Raw genomic sequence first — 16,382 nt, forward strand, 5'->3', positions numbered from 1 at the left:
ATTGTTTTAGTATAAATACACAGGTGATTATTTAAAATAAATAAATGGTATTTTTTTAAAAATCGTTTATTTCAAACTTCAAAAGCGGCATGCAAATGTAATAACGGCACGGCGCAGACTTGTGTCACTTATCCATGCCGACTCACATAAAATACTTTATTTTGAAATCTCATCTCATCTCATTATCTCTAGCTGCTTTATCCTTCTACAGGGTCGCAGGCAAGCTGGAGCCTATCCCAGCTGACTACGGGCGAAAGGCGGGGTACACCCTGGAAAAGTCGCCAGATCATCACATGGCTGACACATAGACACAGACAACCATTCACACTCACATTCACACCTACGCTCAATTTAGAGCCACCAGTTAACCTAACCTGCATGTCTTTGGACTGTGGGGGAAACCGGAGCACCAGGACACGGGGAGAACATGCAAACTGTGCACAGAAAGGCCTTCACCGGCCACAGGGTTCAAACCCAGACCTTCTTGCTGTGAGGCGACAGCGCTAACCACTACACCACCATGCCACCTTGTTTTGAAATTGATAAAATAAATCACAATTCCACCTTACCATTGAACAGTTTTAGACCAAACTTCATAGCATCTTTAGTGCTTTCAGGAACAGCATTTTCTTTCATAATTTGTAATTCTTCCTCACTTACGGTGACAAAGCGATTGGCTGCCGTTTTGTCGAGTCGCTCAAGGTGATTATCGAGAAATAGTCCAAATTTCTCAGCTAATCAGTGTGTGCGATTTTCTATAAATCACCTGCATATTTAGACTCATCATTAATATTCCTCAATACCTGAAAGACAATATATGCCAGTCACTGACTGAAGGAATCCACTCCGGAAACACCCATGGGGAGGAATGCTTATCACGGCTAGAAAAAGTATTCACAAAGACAAGGAGAAGAAAAGTCAAGATGTGTCAGGAGAAGGCTTACATCTGTACTGAAGTGATTATTGGTTTATACACACAGGAGCAAATGACTTACAATTCTTTGGTGTTTCTGAAGGACGACCAAATCGGTTGCATGGCACAGCTGGAAAGCCCATTCCTTCCAATCCTTTTGTGGTGAAATGGCAGCCTCTGGAAGGAGAAACAGATGGATTAACATTGATGTCAAACTTTTTTGAGACCTAATAACTTTCCTACTTTTGATTCCCGATAGACGACAAACTGTCTTTGGTTTTTGCATGTAACATAAAATCCAACAAAGTCCAACCCCAATTCCAAAAAAGTTGGGACGTTGTGTAAACTGTAAATAAAAACATAATGCGACAATTTGCAAATCATGGAAACCAAATATTTCAGTGAAAGTAGGACAAAAGACAACATATCAAATGTTGAAAGTGAGAAATTTTATTGTTTTTTGAAAACTATATGCTCATTTTGAATTTGATGTCAGCAACATGTTTCAAAAAAGTTGGGACAGGAGCACGTTTACTGCTGTGTTGCATCACGTCTACTTTAACAACGCTCTGTAAACGTTTGGGAACTGAGGAGACCAACTGCTATAGTTTTGAAAGAGAAATGTTGTCCCATTCTTGCCTGATATACAATTTCAGTTGCTCAACAGTTCAGGGTCTCCTTTGTCATAGTTTGTGCTTCATAACACACCAAATGTTTTCAATGGGAGACAGGTCTGGACTGCAGGCAGACCAGTTTAGCACCTGGACTCTTTTACTATTACTCTTTTACTACTAGTGTCCCAACTTTTTTAGAATCGGGGTTGTAGCTATGAGATGTGTCCGTTTATGACTTCATATCCAAATACAAAGGTAATATGCTATGAGCCCTGTGAACACATTTTAACATCTGCTCTAAATGTCCAGTTCATTCATGCATTCAGCGATTCTCCAATAATAACAAAGCACCTTTACTTTAGACTGTTGTTTACACGACACCAAATCGTCATCCTCTTCTACTTCTTCATCTTCTTCTTCTTCATCCTCGTCTTCCTCACTTTCCACCTCTCCGTGGTCCCCTGGGTCAAAGTCAGCATCGTCCCTCTGATCGCCATCATTGTCTGGAGCTTTCCTTTTCCGCCCTCTCCTTGTTCCTGAGGGTTTTCTCGGAGTAGGACTGCTTGACCGGTCCAGTCCATTTTGCTCTTTCTTTGTGGAGGAACTTTCAGACTGTTCAAGATCTTTGCTAATATTGTGAAGGTACTCCAGAGCACTGGGCATAAATAGGTAGAATAATAAAGAGACACAGTAAAAAGAGTTATAACACAAGTTTTACTACATAGAAACCAAACAAGAATTAAATCAAACATAAGCACCTGATTGTTCGTCGCTTTGATTTTACAGTATTAGATTAGATAAGATAAAATTTTATTGATCCCTTTGGGAGGGTTCCCTCAGGGAAATTAAGAATTGAGTATTTTACTGGATGGTGGTGCAGCTCTCAACAGCACAGTGACAATATTATTAACCCTTTGGTGACTGACCCCTTGAAAATGGTTCCTCCAGGAACGATGACGTTTCAGTTGTCAAGACAACGGAAAAACTAAAATACAAAAACAGAAAGATACGTTACAATGCTCTTGTGCACAAAACAAAATGCTCTTGTATTTTAGTTTTTCCGTTGTCTTGACAACTGAAATGTTTAAAAACGTTTAATGGTTCCTGGAGGAACCATTTTCAAGGGGTCAGTCACCAAAGGGTTAAAGTTAAAATAGATCCACTCTGGTATGTATACAGCTTACGAGAATGACTCTCTCAAAAGTCTAATTAAGGGAGAAGAAAAAAAAATCAGTCAAAAACCTGGGATGCATTATAAAAGTTATTTTGGCAAGGAGTAATCTGATGAGGAAATCTTAAGAATTAAGATTGACAATTCCAGCTCTGTAAAAAATTGTAAAAACTTCACTGTAGTACATCAAAAGTTCTAGAAGTTAACTTTTTCTGTAGTACGTCAAAAGTTCTAGAAGTCAAAGCACAATCAACTTAAAACCAAACCAATGTTGAATTCCAGCTTATATTCACAAAATAATAATAACAAACACAAAACATAAAGGCATCTGCAAGGCGATCACCAATCACTTTTCGGGGGGGGGACATCCAGTGGCCAGTTCTTGCCAAATTACAGTGTCTTGCAAAAGTAGTCATCCCCCTTGGTGTTTGTTCTATTGTGTTGCATTACAAGCTGGAATTAAAATGGATTTTTGGAGGGTTAGCACCATTTGATTTACACAACATGCCTACCACTTTAAAGGTGAAAATTGTTTTATTGTGACACAAACAATAATTAAAATGAAAAAAACAACAACCAGAAATCTGGAGTGTGCATAGGTATCCCCCCCCCCCAAAAAAAGTCAATACTTTGTAGAGCCACCTTTTGCTGCAATTATAGCTGCAAGTCTCTTGGGGTATGTCTCTATTAGCTTCGCACATCTAGCCATTGGGATTTTTGCTCATTCCTCAAGGCAAAACTGTTGCAAATGAAAAACATCCCCACAGCATGATGCTGCCACCACTATGCTTCACTGTAGGAATAGTGTTCTCAGGGTGTTGGGTTTGCGCCACACATGGCATTTCCCATGATGGCCAAAATGTTCAATTTTAGTCTCATTTGACCAGAGAATCTTCTTCCATGTGTTTGGGGAGTCTGCCACATGCTGCTGGGCAAACTACAAACATGATTTCTTAAGCAATGGCTTTTTCTGTCCACTCTTCCATAAAGCCCCGCTCTGTGGAGTGTACGGCTTAAAGTGGTCCTATGGGCAGATATTCCCATCTCCGCTGTGGATCTTTGCAGCTCCTTCAGTGTTATCTTTGGTGTTTTTGTTGCATCTCTGATTAATGCCCTCCTTGCCCGGTCTGTGAGTTTTGGTGGGCGGCCTTCTCTTGTCAGGTTTGTAGTGGTGCCATATTCTTTCCATTGTGCTATAATGGATTTAATGGTGCTTCCTGGGATATTCAAAGTTTGGGATATTTTTTTATAACCCAACCCTGATCTATACTTCTCCACAACTTTGTCTCTGACCTGTTTGGAGGCTCCTTGGTTTTCATGTTGCTTGCTTAGTAGTGTTGCAGAGTCAGGGTCCTTCCAGAACAGGTTGAGTTATACAGACATCATGTGACAGATCATGTGACACTTTGATTGCACACAGGTGGATCTTAATCAACTATTAATTATGTGACTTATGAAGTGAATTGGTTGGACCAGATCTTATTTAGGGGTTTCATATGAAAGGGGGTGAATACTTATGCACACTCCAGATTTCTGTTTTTTCATCTTAATTATTGTTTGTGTCACAATAAAAAAAAAAAATAAATAAAATAAATAAATAAAAAAAGTTCACCTTTAAAGCGGTAGGCATGTTGTGTAAATCAAATGGTGTTAACCCTCCAAAAATCCATTTTAATTCCAGCTTGTAATGCGACAAAACAGGACAAACACCAAGGGGGATGAATACTTTTGCAAGATACTGTACATAACTTAATTACAACATGATTCCAGTGAATTCTAGCTCCATCCTGAAATCTAGACTCTTACACTTTGGCAGCTTTTCTCTTTGGGCGTCCACTTGGTGTCATCTCAGGGCTTTCTGGAATGATAGGGCTGTCGTGATTAACAGGTGCTTCACTAGTGGTAGACTTTATTTGTGCTGGACCATTGTTGTCAATGTTTATTATTTTTCTTGGACGCCCCCTTTTCCGTGGTGGTAAAACCACTTGTTCAGTATCAGGGGGACCCTGAGAGCTGGCGGCTGTCTGTCCTGCTAATGCACAACAAACAATAATATTAATAATAATAATAATAATAATAATAAGACATTAAATTTATACCCATTTTCTCATAGAAAAGCAGAGACAAAAGAAATGATTCTGCACAACACAAAAATGCATCCAACTTGCCTTCGTGCATCTCTTGGTTCTCTTCTAATGCGTTACTTTTAATATTAGAGTCTTGAAGAACTTTGGCCCTTAGTGCATCTCCATTCAAGTCACCACTGGCTCCACCGTCCATGTGGTTATTCTGTTTATTTGGTTCCTCTGTGTTATTTTTGCAGGGAACCCCCATTAACAAGGTTTCCAAGCACAGCTGTCAGAGGAGCAGCACATCAGCACCTTGAAGGAAAAGTTGCAAGAAGACGGTTCGAATCAGAATCAAGTTTATTCCCAAGTACGTTCTCACACAGAAGGAATTTGCTTTGGTGACTGGTGCCTGAACAGTTCAGACGGAAGAATTTAACAAAAGACAAAAAGTAGTTATACATAGAATTAAAAAAAAAAATAAGAAGAATCTAAAATATACAAATTTGAAAAGTGGACATTTTTAAGGGGTATGTGCATGGGTTGTCCTGAAGTCCAAGCTGTACGGTATGCCCTGGAATGTGCAAAATAATAGGTCACAGGATGAAGCTGAAGATGAAAAAGAGTCATGACCTACATGAATGTGTGAGAAGAAGAGAATACGTGCAATGGGTTAAATAAATAGCCAAGCTTTATCAACTGCCAGTGTTAAAGTGCAGTGTGTGTGTGTGCGCAGACTCAATGCATAGTATAAGGACACGGTAACCTTTCTGAAGACATGTCATTAGGTTAGATAGCTAATTATTGAGTCAAAACAGTCAACACAGCTGACATGCCATACAGGGCTTTACATTAGCACCCACCCACCCGCCAAATGCGGGTAAAATTCAGCTTTGGCGGGTAATAACTTTAGTCTCACTAGCCATTTTGGCGGGTGGTTTATTCTGTGGTATGACAATATATTTTAATTGTAGTTTTCTCTGAAGGCATCTGATATAATAAACGCATTGCAATGTAATATTACGCGCCTACAACTCCCATGAGCACCTGCATAAACATTCTGACACAACATACCGGTATTAGAATTGTTTAGAACGTTCGTTAACGTCTCAGATAAAATCAGTGATACGGTAACCTGCGGTTAATGAACAAAGCAACAAAGTTGCTGACGACTGACAAGCGCACTATGTGGCGGCATATAGCTGGAGTTTCAAACCCTGCTGCTCAGGGAAAAAGGGGCAGAGATGCGCAGGGCCGGAGCAGCATTTTAAAATCACCGAGGTCCGTGATGCGCAAAGCGCGCGCCGAAAAATGTTCGCCATATTTAAATGAGCGGGGTGAATTACACATCACACAAGAGATCTCATCTCATTATCTGTAGCCGCTTTATCCTGTTCTACAGGGTCACAGGCAAGCTGGAGCCTATCCCAGCTGACTACGGGCAAAAGGCGGGGTACACCCTGGACAAGTCGCCAGGTCATCACAGGGCTGACACATAGACACCCATTCACGGTCAATTTAGAGTCACCAGTTAACCTAACCTGCATGTCTTTGGGGGAAACCGGAGCACCCGGAGGAAACCCACGCAAACACGGGGAGAACATGCAAACTCCACACAGAAAGGCCCTCACTGGCCACGGGGCTTGAACCCGGACCTTCTTGCTGTGAGGCGACAGCGCTAACCACTACACCACCGTGCCGCCCCCCACAAGAGATCTATTCCTGAAATTACTTTTAATGGTGTTTGAACTGAATATCATCAGTTTTGAAAAAAAATCATGTATGTGGCAAGAGTAAGAATAGTTTAAGCTTGTTTAAGCATATGAGGACAAAAGATACCCTCACCATGTAGCCTATGGAACTGAGATACCTGTATATTAACAACCTGGCATCTGTTACACCTACACAAAAAACATTCTGGGGGAAAAAAAAAAAATCAGTATACACCACCATGTTTTAGGCAAAGTTATCCAAGGCAAACATAAGTTGAAACTTTCCACTCTATTGCTTTGGCTTATCGAATGATTTATTTTTAAAAATCACAAACAAGGCAGGCTACAACTGCGCTGCTGCACATGTAGTACGGAGTAAACCTGAAAAGTAAACCCAATCTGCTCAGAGAGTCATATGAGCTCCTCTTTAGCCTCTTTCAACATATTGAATATAGGGTTTTGATGGCGCATCCTATATGGAAAGTCACTAGAGGCAAAACATGGCCACGTTCACATTACACCACAGGTTCCTGAATGTGGTCCTGGAATGCACCATTTTCCCCTGGTTCAGCTATAATCAGCTAATTAACTAATTATACAACAGTTCAGTAATATACAGACTCACTAATTTGATTGGCTGATCAGCTAAGCACAGAACGGTTATATGTTTAGTATAACCGAACTGGGACGTTACCCTTTTTCGACCCACAGAGAACGGATTCTTTTCTTGTTCAAAGAATCCTGAATGGAATTGGTTCAAGAACCTATTCCCTGTTGGTCGAAAAGGCGTACCTACTCATTCGTAAGATTTTTTTTTTGTAGGCTGTAGTCACGATGCCATCATGTTGTCAGAAACAGTGTAACGCATCTCTCATAACCCGGGACGGAACAGTACCGTCGAGTGTGTGTGTGTGTGTGTGTGTATATATTATTTACCAGCTGGGGGGGTCCGTATCATGAAATACCGTGACTGAGGTCTTGAAAATACTGACCGAGGCCTCTGGGCCGAGGTCACGGTATTTCACGATACAGACCGACCTTAAGCTGGGAAATAATATATTTATTTTTTCATCTCATTATCTCTAGCCACTTTATCCTGTTCTACAGGGTCTCAGGCAAGCTGGAGCCTATCCCAGCTGACTACGAAGTTCGAAAATGTAAATTTAACAGCTTCATGAAAGTGTGCTGATGGTTACCATGAAAACCCCGTGTCTCCTGCACTGCGTTCCTCCTCCGAGTCATGCGTACGCTTATTCGCTTTTGTATTCTTGGTCTCAGAGCCGCGCACACCAAACAGAGACAGAATCAATGTTTAACATCATTAACAATGCACTTTTTACGGAGACGTTTTAATGTTACTCTTTATTTTTTTATCCAGTTGAATATTTAGCGTACAAATGTCTTTTCAGCTCTTAAAAATGACCGAGGTCCGGACCGCAGGGGCCTCAGAGCTGGCTGCGGCCATGGAGATGAACAAGACACTAATAGGAAGATAAGACAGTTCAATGACAAATGGAAGTTCGGGTGAGATTGGCTCATTCATAGCAAAACCGAAAATACCCTGTACTGCGAAGACTGTAGAAAGTCTGGCGAAGACAAGCACCAGTAATTTTAAACTCGAAATTATGAAGGACCACGAAAAGTCAAATGCACACATCGGTACTATAACATCAAAATAGGCGAAGATGGCTGGTCACTACAGGACAGCATTGCTTTCAGTCCCTGGCTGTCATGAAGTCGGCTGAGCTGGAGAGGATGGAGCTGCTGTTTAGAAACGTTCACGCGATTGGGAAGAAGTTGATCTCGCCCCAGCTATCAACTTATAGCCTGCTGGAAGCCTCAGGTCACGAAAACCATTTTTCATGGACCATTCAGACTCATCTGATGATGAATGTAATGAGGACATTTAATGTCTCTCTCCACACATGTTCACACACACACACACACACACACACTATTAATAGATAATACATAATATACATAATAATACTTGATAATACTTGCATATCAAAACATCAAATGTTTTTCAATGATAAATGTTTTGAATTGGACTTTTAATATTAGAATCAGTTCAGTTGTACTGAATGTTATTTTTCATATTATACGATATTTCATATTGTAAGGGGCTTGAATTTGACTTCAATAAACAGAATACTCTGTATATTTTTGTCTGAACTGGTTGCATGTTTTCATATAGGGAGCTACCTTAACAGCACTGAATACTTGAGTGCTACTGTAGAGATACATTATATGCTGCCATTCATAATTAAATCTAGATCTTCCGAACTTTAACGTATCATGGTGAAGAAAAAACTGCGATTTCCTGGCAACAAAATTGTGGCTAGTGAAAAGGCTGAATGGCGAGTGACTCGGGAAAACCACTAGCCACAGTGGCCGGTGAGCAAAAAAGTTAATGTAAAGCCCTGATGCCATATCACGAGAACACAGTTCAAGCCCTCCTTTTGTATCCTGGCCAAATTTGGCTGATTTGCTATTGGCCTTGATTATAACAATCTGATCAGCCTAAGGCAATTAATAGGACAGACAAGATGATGACTAGAAGTTGATGATGATGATGTAGAAAAGCACGGTGGTGCAGTGGTTAGTACTGTTGCCTCACAGCAAGAAGGTTTCAGGTTTGAACCTGCTAGTCAACTGGGGTCTTTCGATGTGGTGTTTGCATGTTCACCCCGTGGCAGCATGGGTTTCCTCCAGGTGCTCCGGTTTCCATCCAAAGACATGCAGAGAAGGTCAGCTGGCTACTCTAAGGCTACGTTCACACTGCAGGCTGAAGTGACTCAAATCCGATCTTTTCGCCCATATGTGACCTGTATCCGATCTTTTATTGACAATATGAACGACACAGATCCGATTTTTTCAAATCCGACCCAGGCCGTTTGGATATGTGGTGCTAATTCCGATTCCTATCCGCTCTTTTCATATGCGACTTCAGTCTGAACCGCCAGGTCGCATTCATCCGACTTACACGTCATCAACAAGCCACAAATGTCACTATTCTGCGCTGAAGTAGGCGGCGGGTCTCTCAAAAAAGTTACAACAACATGGCGCATAATCACGGGCGCAGATAGAGGGTGGGACGAGTCATATTTAAATTCACCTCGTTCGGTCCCCCCTACTTATAGGGAGGAAAAAACGTCTATGCTGTCTTTCTTTGCATAAGGCAAACCTCACGGAAAAATCAAAAGACTAATTACCATTCGGTTTATTGAGGTGCACAGCAGTGTATACATATAGTTGCAACAACTCACATAAAACAAAACAAAGACTGATATTCGGTTGGTTGAGCTGCGCAGACTGCACAGGTTGCGAGCTCGACCTTGGTTGCTATGGTTACTAACAACAAGTTTAACAGGCATATCGGGGTTGGGGTTGGTTTGCTGGCAGCTTTGTCCCCCCCAGTTTTTTGTCCCCCCCAGTTCAAAAAACGTATCTGCGCCCCTGCGCATGACATCAATGCGAGGGACGCTTCGGGCTGTGAAGGTTCTGAATCTTCTCAATGGAAGGACGCAGAGGTTAGGGAGCTGATTTCCATCTGGGGGGATGCAGCTATTCAAGCTAGATTGGATGAGTCATACCGCAACCAGGCGGTTTTACTTCCGTAAACACTGGCCATGCTCACTGCGTGTGACGTCGTCGTATCCTGCAGTGCGCATGCGGAACACTTTTAGGTCGCTTTTCGTTCATACTGAGGATCACATACAAGTCGCATATATTTGTTAATGTGAACGACCTCACAAAAAAATCGGATTTCACAAAAAAATCGGACTTGAGCATTAAGCCTTGCAGTGTGAACGTAGCGTAAATTGCCCATAAGTGTGAATATGAGTGAGAATGGCGGTCTGTGTTTGCCCTGTGATTGATCGGTGACCTGTCCAGTGTGAATCCTGCCTCTCGCCTTAAGTTAACATCACTAGGACGGCACGCTGCCACTCGTGCATGAACACACACACACACACACACACAGAACTGGATGAATTAGTCTGGTCTGGAAATGCACTGCTAATTTTAGCTATTTATTATATAGCCTTATAATGCAATCAAATCTGTACAAAGCAAGTGAAGTTTGGTTGTTCAGGTCACTTTTCATTTTCCACCTGGTTCAATTTATAATCCTTAAAAACCAAGTGTCTGGGTTAAACTTTGACACAGCAGTCTAACCTTCTAGGATTTAATTATCACTCCACAAAGTAGCCATTTCTCTGGGCTTTTTTTTAGTCGACTGTACCCCAAATATAATATGAATTGTGTATTATTACTATTACTATGGTATTACAGTGATGCTTGAAAGTTTGTGAACCCTTTAGAATTTTCTATATTTCTGATATGACCTAAAACATCATCAGATTTTCATACAAGTTCTCAAAGTAGATAAAGAGAACCCAGTTAAACAAATGAGACAAAAATATTATACTTGGTCATTTATTTATTGAGGAAAATGATCCAATATTACATATCTGCGAGTGGCAAAAGTATGTGAACCTTTGCTTTCAGTATCTGGTGTGACCCCCTTGTGCAGCAATAACTGCAACTAAACGTTTCCGGTAACTGTTGATCAGTCCTGCACACCGGCTTGGAGGAATTTTAGCCCGTTCCTCCGTACAGAACAGCTTCAACTCTGGGATGTTGGTGGGTTTCCTCACATGAACTGCTCGCTTCAGGTCCTTCCACAACATTTTGAGTGGATTAAGGTCAGGACTTTGACTTGGCCATTCCAAAACATGAACTTTATTCTTCTTTAACCATTCTTTGGTAGAACGACTTGTGTGCTTAGGGTCGTTGTCTTGCTGCATGACCCACCTTCTCTTGAGATTCAGTTCATGGACAGATGTCCTGACATTTTCCTTTAGAATTCGCTGGTATCATTCAGAATTCATTGTTCCATCAATGATGGCAAGCCGTCCTGGCCCAGATGCAGCAAAACAGGCCCAAACCATGATACTACCACCACCATGTTTCACAGATGGGATAAGGTTCTTATGCTGGAATGCAGTGTTTTCCTTTCTCCAAACATAACGCTTCTCATTTAAACCAAAAAGTTCTATTTTGGTCTCATCCATCCACAAAACATTTTTCCAATAGCCTTCTGGCTTGTCCACGTGATCTTTAGCAAACTACAGACGAGCAGCAATGTTCTTTTTGGATGGCAATGGCTTTCTCCTTACAACCCTGCCATGCACACCATTGTTGTTCAGTGTTCTCCTGATGGTGGACTCATGAACATTAACATCAGCCAATGTGAGAGAGGCCTTCAGTTGCTTAGAAGTTACCCTGGGGTCCTTTGTGCCCTCGACGACTATTACACGCCTTGCTCTTGGAGTGATCTTTGTTGGTCGACCACTCCTGGGGAGGGTAACAATGGTCTTGAATTTCCTCCATTTGTACACAATCTGTCTGACTGTGGATTGGTGGAGTCCAAACTCTTTAGAGATGGTTCTGTAACCTTTTCCAGCCTGATGAGCATCAACAACGCTTTTTCTGAGGTCCTCAGAAATCTCCTTTGTTCGTGCCATGATACACTTCCACAAACATGTGCTGTGAAGATCAGACTTTGATAGATCCCACAGGGTGCCCACTCACACCTGACACTAATTTCACCTTCAAATTAACTGCTAATCCTAGAGGTTCACATACTTTTGCCACTCACAGATATGTAATATTGGATCATTTTCCTCAATAAATAAATGACCAAGTATAATATTTTTGTCTCATTTGTTTAACTGGGTTCTCTTTATCTACTTTTAGGACTTATGTGAAAATCTGATGATGTTTTAGGCCATATATGCAGAAATATATACCGTAGAAAATTCTAAAGGGTTCACAAACTTTCAAGCACCACTGTAGATTATTCAAATATGAGTGGGGAAATAGTGAGGTTTAAATCACCATAAAGGAATGTTGTGATGATGAAGAAGAACGAGGTTTATAAACGGTTTAATGGATCAATAGGTGATGGCTAGTGAATATTTAACAGGTTAAGGTAAATAATAGTCTTACTGTTGAAGTTTTAAGCATGGACACAAGTACAAAAGTACTCATTAAATCCCTTGTGTTAGTTGCAGTAAGGTACATTACGAGCTAGGTGGTTAGCTATACAGCTAGCTTTTGGATATTTATTAATCCCAACAATTTCGTGTTGGATTTATTCGGAATGTTTGATGATAGAGGTGAAAACACCACCGTGGAGCCCGGGTTGAGTGATGAGCGCATAAGATACATGAGAGCATTTTTTGGCGGTTTTGCGGGGTTTATGTGTAGCTCACCGTGTTCGTCCAGGCTGCTGCAGCTCCCCACCATCAGCTCTCCGCCGGTTCGAGTCCGCCTCACACTGATCACAAAAAATAAACTCAAATCGTTTAACTCAAAACAGCAACCTGCACCCGTGCAACAAAACCGAACCGTCGTGATAAACTGTTCACAATAATTCACCAGGGCTTTAATAATATACACGTGCCTCGAGTTAGTTGTATATATCCGTTTGACACATCCGCCATGTTTTCATGGGAGCATAATGCTGATCTCTACTGCCCCCTAGTGACACGCAGAGAATGTGCACCACGAATATTGTTATTCTTCCATCCTGTGATGGCTCTGTAGCCAAACTGGAGCCTATCCCAGGTGACTATGGGCGAGAGGCAGGGTACACCCTGGACAAGCCCTGGACTATTCACGGTCACTTTAGAGCCACTTACATGTCTTTGGGGGGAAAGGGCAATTCCATGTAAATGTCAACCTCACCATGCAAAAATAAAGCAACATGTCACACATCACACATCACATTATCTCTAGCCGCTTTATCCTGTTCTACAGGGTCGCAGGCAAGCTGGAGCCCATCCCAGCTGACTACGGGCGAAAGGCGGGGTACACCCTGGACAAGTCGCCAGGTCATCACAGGGCTGACACATAGACACAGACAACCATTCACACTCACATTCACACCTACGGTCAATTTAGAGTCACCAGTTAACCTAACCTGCATGTCTTTGGACTGTGGGGGAAACCGGAGCACCCAGAGGAAACCCACGCGGACACGGGGAGAACATGCAAACTCCGCACAGAAAGGCCCTCGCCGGCCCCGGGGCTCGAACCCAGGACCTTCTTGCTGTGAGGCGACAGCGCTAACCACTACACCACCGTGCCGCCCTAAAGCAACATGTAATACATCAAAACCACTCCCAGAGATATCACCTAGGCCTGTATTTTACAGATGTGAATAAGTTGAACCAATTTGTAACCAACCTAATATGTCACTGTCAGTCTTTCTTTCTTATAATGCAAACCCCAAGCTAAAATCAACTTTGATCATGTACAATTCTATATTATTGCCACAAGCCACAGAAATGTATGCTAAAATCCACAAAACAGCAAAACAATAGCCATCCTAAATATTATTTAAGAACTTTGATAGTTTTAGCTGATCTTTAGAGAGTTTTTCAAAGGGTTATGGTGGTTAAATTGCTGATTTTCTAAACATATGCCATGTCTATTTCAGACGCGTCACATCCATAACGGAATTTCGTCACATCCATAACGCTGACTTTTCCTTCCGAAACTCTGCATGAAATACAAAATATTTTAAACAAAGGTTTTTTAATATTCACCTTGGACCCCTCTATCAAATGGATATCTCCATTTCGACATTAGGTTTACAATTTCACAGAGTTTGATAAAAATGTACAGTCACCCAAGAAAAGTGATACTTTTTCTGTCACATCCATAACACATCTTTTATTGGCATTTTCTGGCATGCCCTAGATGTACTATGGGAATTGTTCTTGTTCTATCACTTCTCCAGTATGGTACAGCCTTAAAATATGCAACACCTGTTTAAATACTGGGAGACAATAAAACATGCACTGGGTCATTTGTTGCCATTTTGAGTTCAAGTGTCACGTCCATAACGCTGGAATTGCCCGAAACCGGACCGCAGACACAGGAAGAACATGCAAACTCTACATATGCCCCTTTTCCACCAAAGCAGTTCCAGGGCTGGTTCGGGGCCAGTGCTTAGTTTGGAACCGGGTTTTCTGTTTCCACTGACAAAGAACTGGCTCTGGGGCCAGAAAAACCGGTTCCAGGCTAGCACCAACTCTCTGCTGGGCCAGAGGAAAGAACCGCTTACGTCAGCGGGGGGCGGAGTCGTTAAGACCAACAACAATCGCAAGACCGCGAAAGGTTGCCATTTTTAAGCGCCGAGAAGCAGCAGCTGTACAAACGCGAAGTCATCCATTATTGTTGTTGTTGCTGCCTCTTCTTCTCCGTATTGTTGTTGCTTCGATATTTGAGCCAAGGTTTATGCAAACGCAGCGACGTAACTGACGTATACAGCAACGTAATGACGTGGCTCCCCTTAACACCACGAGCTATGGAAAAGCAAACTGGTTCTCAGCTGGCTCGCAAGTTGAACGAGTTGTGAACCAGCACCAGCACTGGCCCCGAACCAGCCCTGGAACTGATTTGGTGGAAAAGGGGTAATAGAAAGGCCCCTGTCAGTCACTGGGCTCAAACCCAGGACATTCTCGCCGTGCAGCAACAGTTTGGCCATCTCTGGAGCCTATCCCAGGTGACTATGGGCAAGAGGCCGGGTACACCCTGGACAAGCCCTGGACTATTCACACTCACTTTAGAACCACTTACATGTCTTTGGGGGGAAACCGGACCACAGACACAGGAAGAACATACAAACTCTACATAGAAAGGCCCCTGTCAGTCACTGGGCTCGAACCCAGGACCTTCTTGCCGTGCAGCAACAGTTTGGCCATCTCTGGAGCCTATCCCAGGTGACTATGGGCAAGAGGCAGGGTACACTCTGGACAAGCCCTGGACTATTCAAACTCACTTTAGAGCCACTTACATGTCTTTGGGGGGAAACCGGACCGCAGACACAGGAAGAACATACAAACTCCACATAGAAAGGCCCCTGTCAGTCACTGGGCTTGAACCCAGGACCTTCTTGCCATGCAGCAACAGTTTGGCCATCTCTGTAGCCAAAATGGAGCCTATCCCAGGTGACTATGGGTGAGAGGCAGGGTACAACCTGGACAAGCCCTGGACTATTCACACTCACTTTAGAACCACTTACATGTCTTTGGGGGGAAACCAGAGCACAGACACAGGAAGAACATGCAAACTCCACATAGAAAGGCCCTTGTCAGCCACTGGGCTCGAACCCAGGACCTTCTTGCCGTGCAGCAACAGTTTGGCCATCTCTGTAGCCAAACTGGAGCCTATCCCAGGTGACTACACTACCGTTCAAAAGTTTGGGGTCACTTTGAAATTTCCTTATTTTTGAAAGAAAAGCACCATTCTTTTCAATGAAGATCACTTTAAACTAATCAGAAATACACTCTATACATTGCTAATGTGGTAAATGACTATTCTAGCTGCAAATGTCTGGTTTTTGGTGCAATATCTCCATAGGTGTATAGAGGCCCATTTCCAGCAACTATCACTCCAGTGTTCTAATGGTGCAATGTGTTTGCTCATTGCCTCAGAAGGCTAATGGATGATTAGAAAACCCTTGTACAATCATGTTAGCACAGCTGAAAACAGTTTAGCTCTTTAGAGAAGCTATAAAACTGACCTTCCTTTGAACAGATTGAGTTTCTGGAGCATCACATTTGTGGGGTCGATTAAATGCTCAAAATGGCCAGAAAAATGTCTTGACTATATTTTCTATTCATTTTACAACTTATGGTGGTAAATAAAAGTGTGACTTTTCATGGAAAACACAAAATTGTCTGGGTGACCCCAAACTTTTGAACGGTAGTGTATGGGCGAGAGGCAGGGTACACCCTGGACTATTCACACTCACAGTCACTTTAGAACCACTTACATGTCTTTGGGGGGAAATCGAACTGCAGACACAGGAAGAACATACAAACTCCA

The 16,382-nt window shown here is 42.3% G+C and overlaps 1 protein-coding gene across 2 annotated transcripts in view; it reads right to left on the reverse strand.

The window, feature by feature from the left end:
- gtf3c2 (general transcription factor IIIC, polypeptide 2, beta) overlaps window positions 1-12,996 on the reverse strand; it is a 93,239-nt gene extending 80,243 nt beyond the window's left edge. Inside the window, exons 1-6 of one of the 2 annotated variants that reach the window (XM_060914182.1) lie at window positions 12,758-12,996; window positions 4,867-5,079; window positions 4,505-4,727; window positions 1,885-2,182; window positions 996-1,090; window positions 804-881 (exon numbers count right to left, since the gene is read on the reverse strand). In XM_060914182.1, the coding sequence (XP_060770165.1) occupies window positions 804-881; window positions 996-1,090; window positions 1,885-2,182; window positions 4,505-4,727; window positions 4,867-5,032 (860 nt within the window). In that variant the 5' untranslated portion in view covers window positions 5,033-5,079; window positions 12,758-12,996. Of the gene's footprint in view, window positions 1-803; window positions 882-995; window positions 1,091-1,878; window positions 2,183-4,504; window positions 4,728-4,866; window positions 5,080-12,757 lie in introns of both variants that reach the window. The other variant, XM_060914181.1, reaches the window with a different exon arrangement.
- Between the last annotated feature and the right edge of the window lie 3,386 nt (window positions 12,997-16,382).

Source organism: Neoarius graeffei, chromosome 2 (assembly GCF_027579695.1).
Source record: "Neoarius graeffei isolate fNeoGra1 chromosome 2, fNeoGra1.pri, whole genome shotgun sequence".
In the NCBI taxonomy this organism is placed as follows: Eukaryota; Metazoa; Chordata; class Actinopteri; order Siluriformes; family Ariidae; genus Neoarius; species Neoarius graeffei.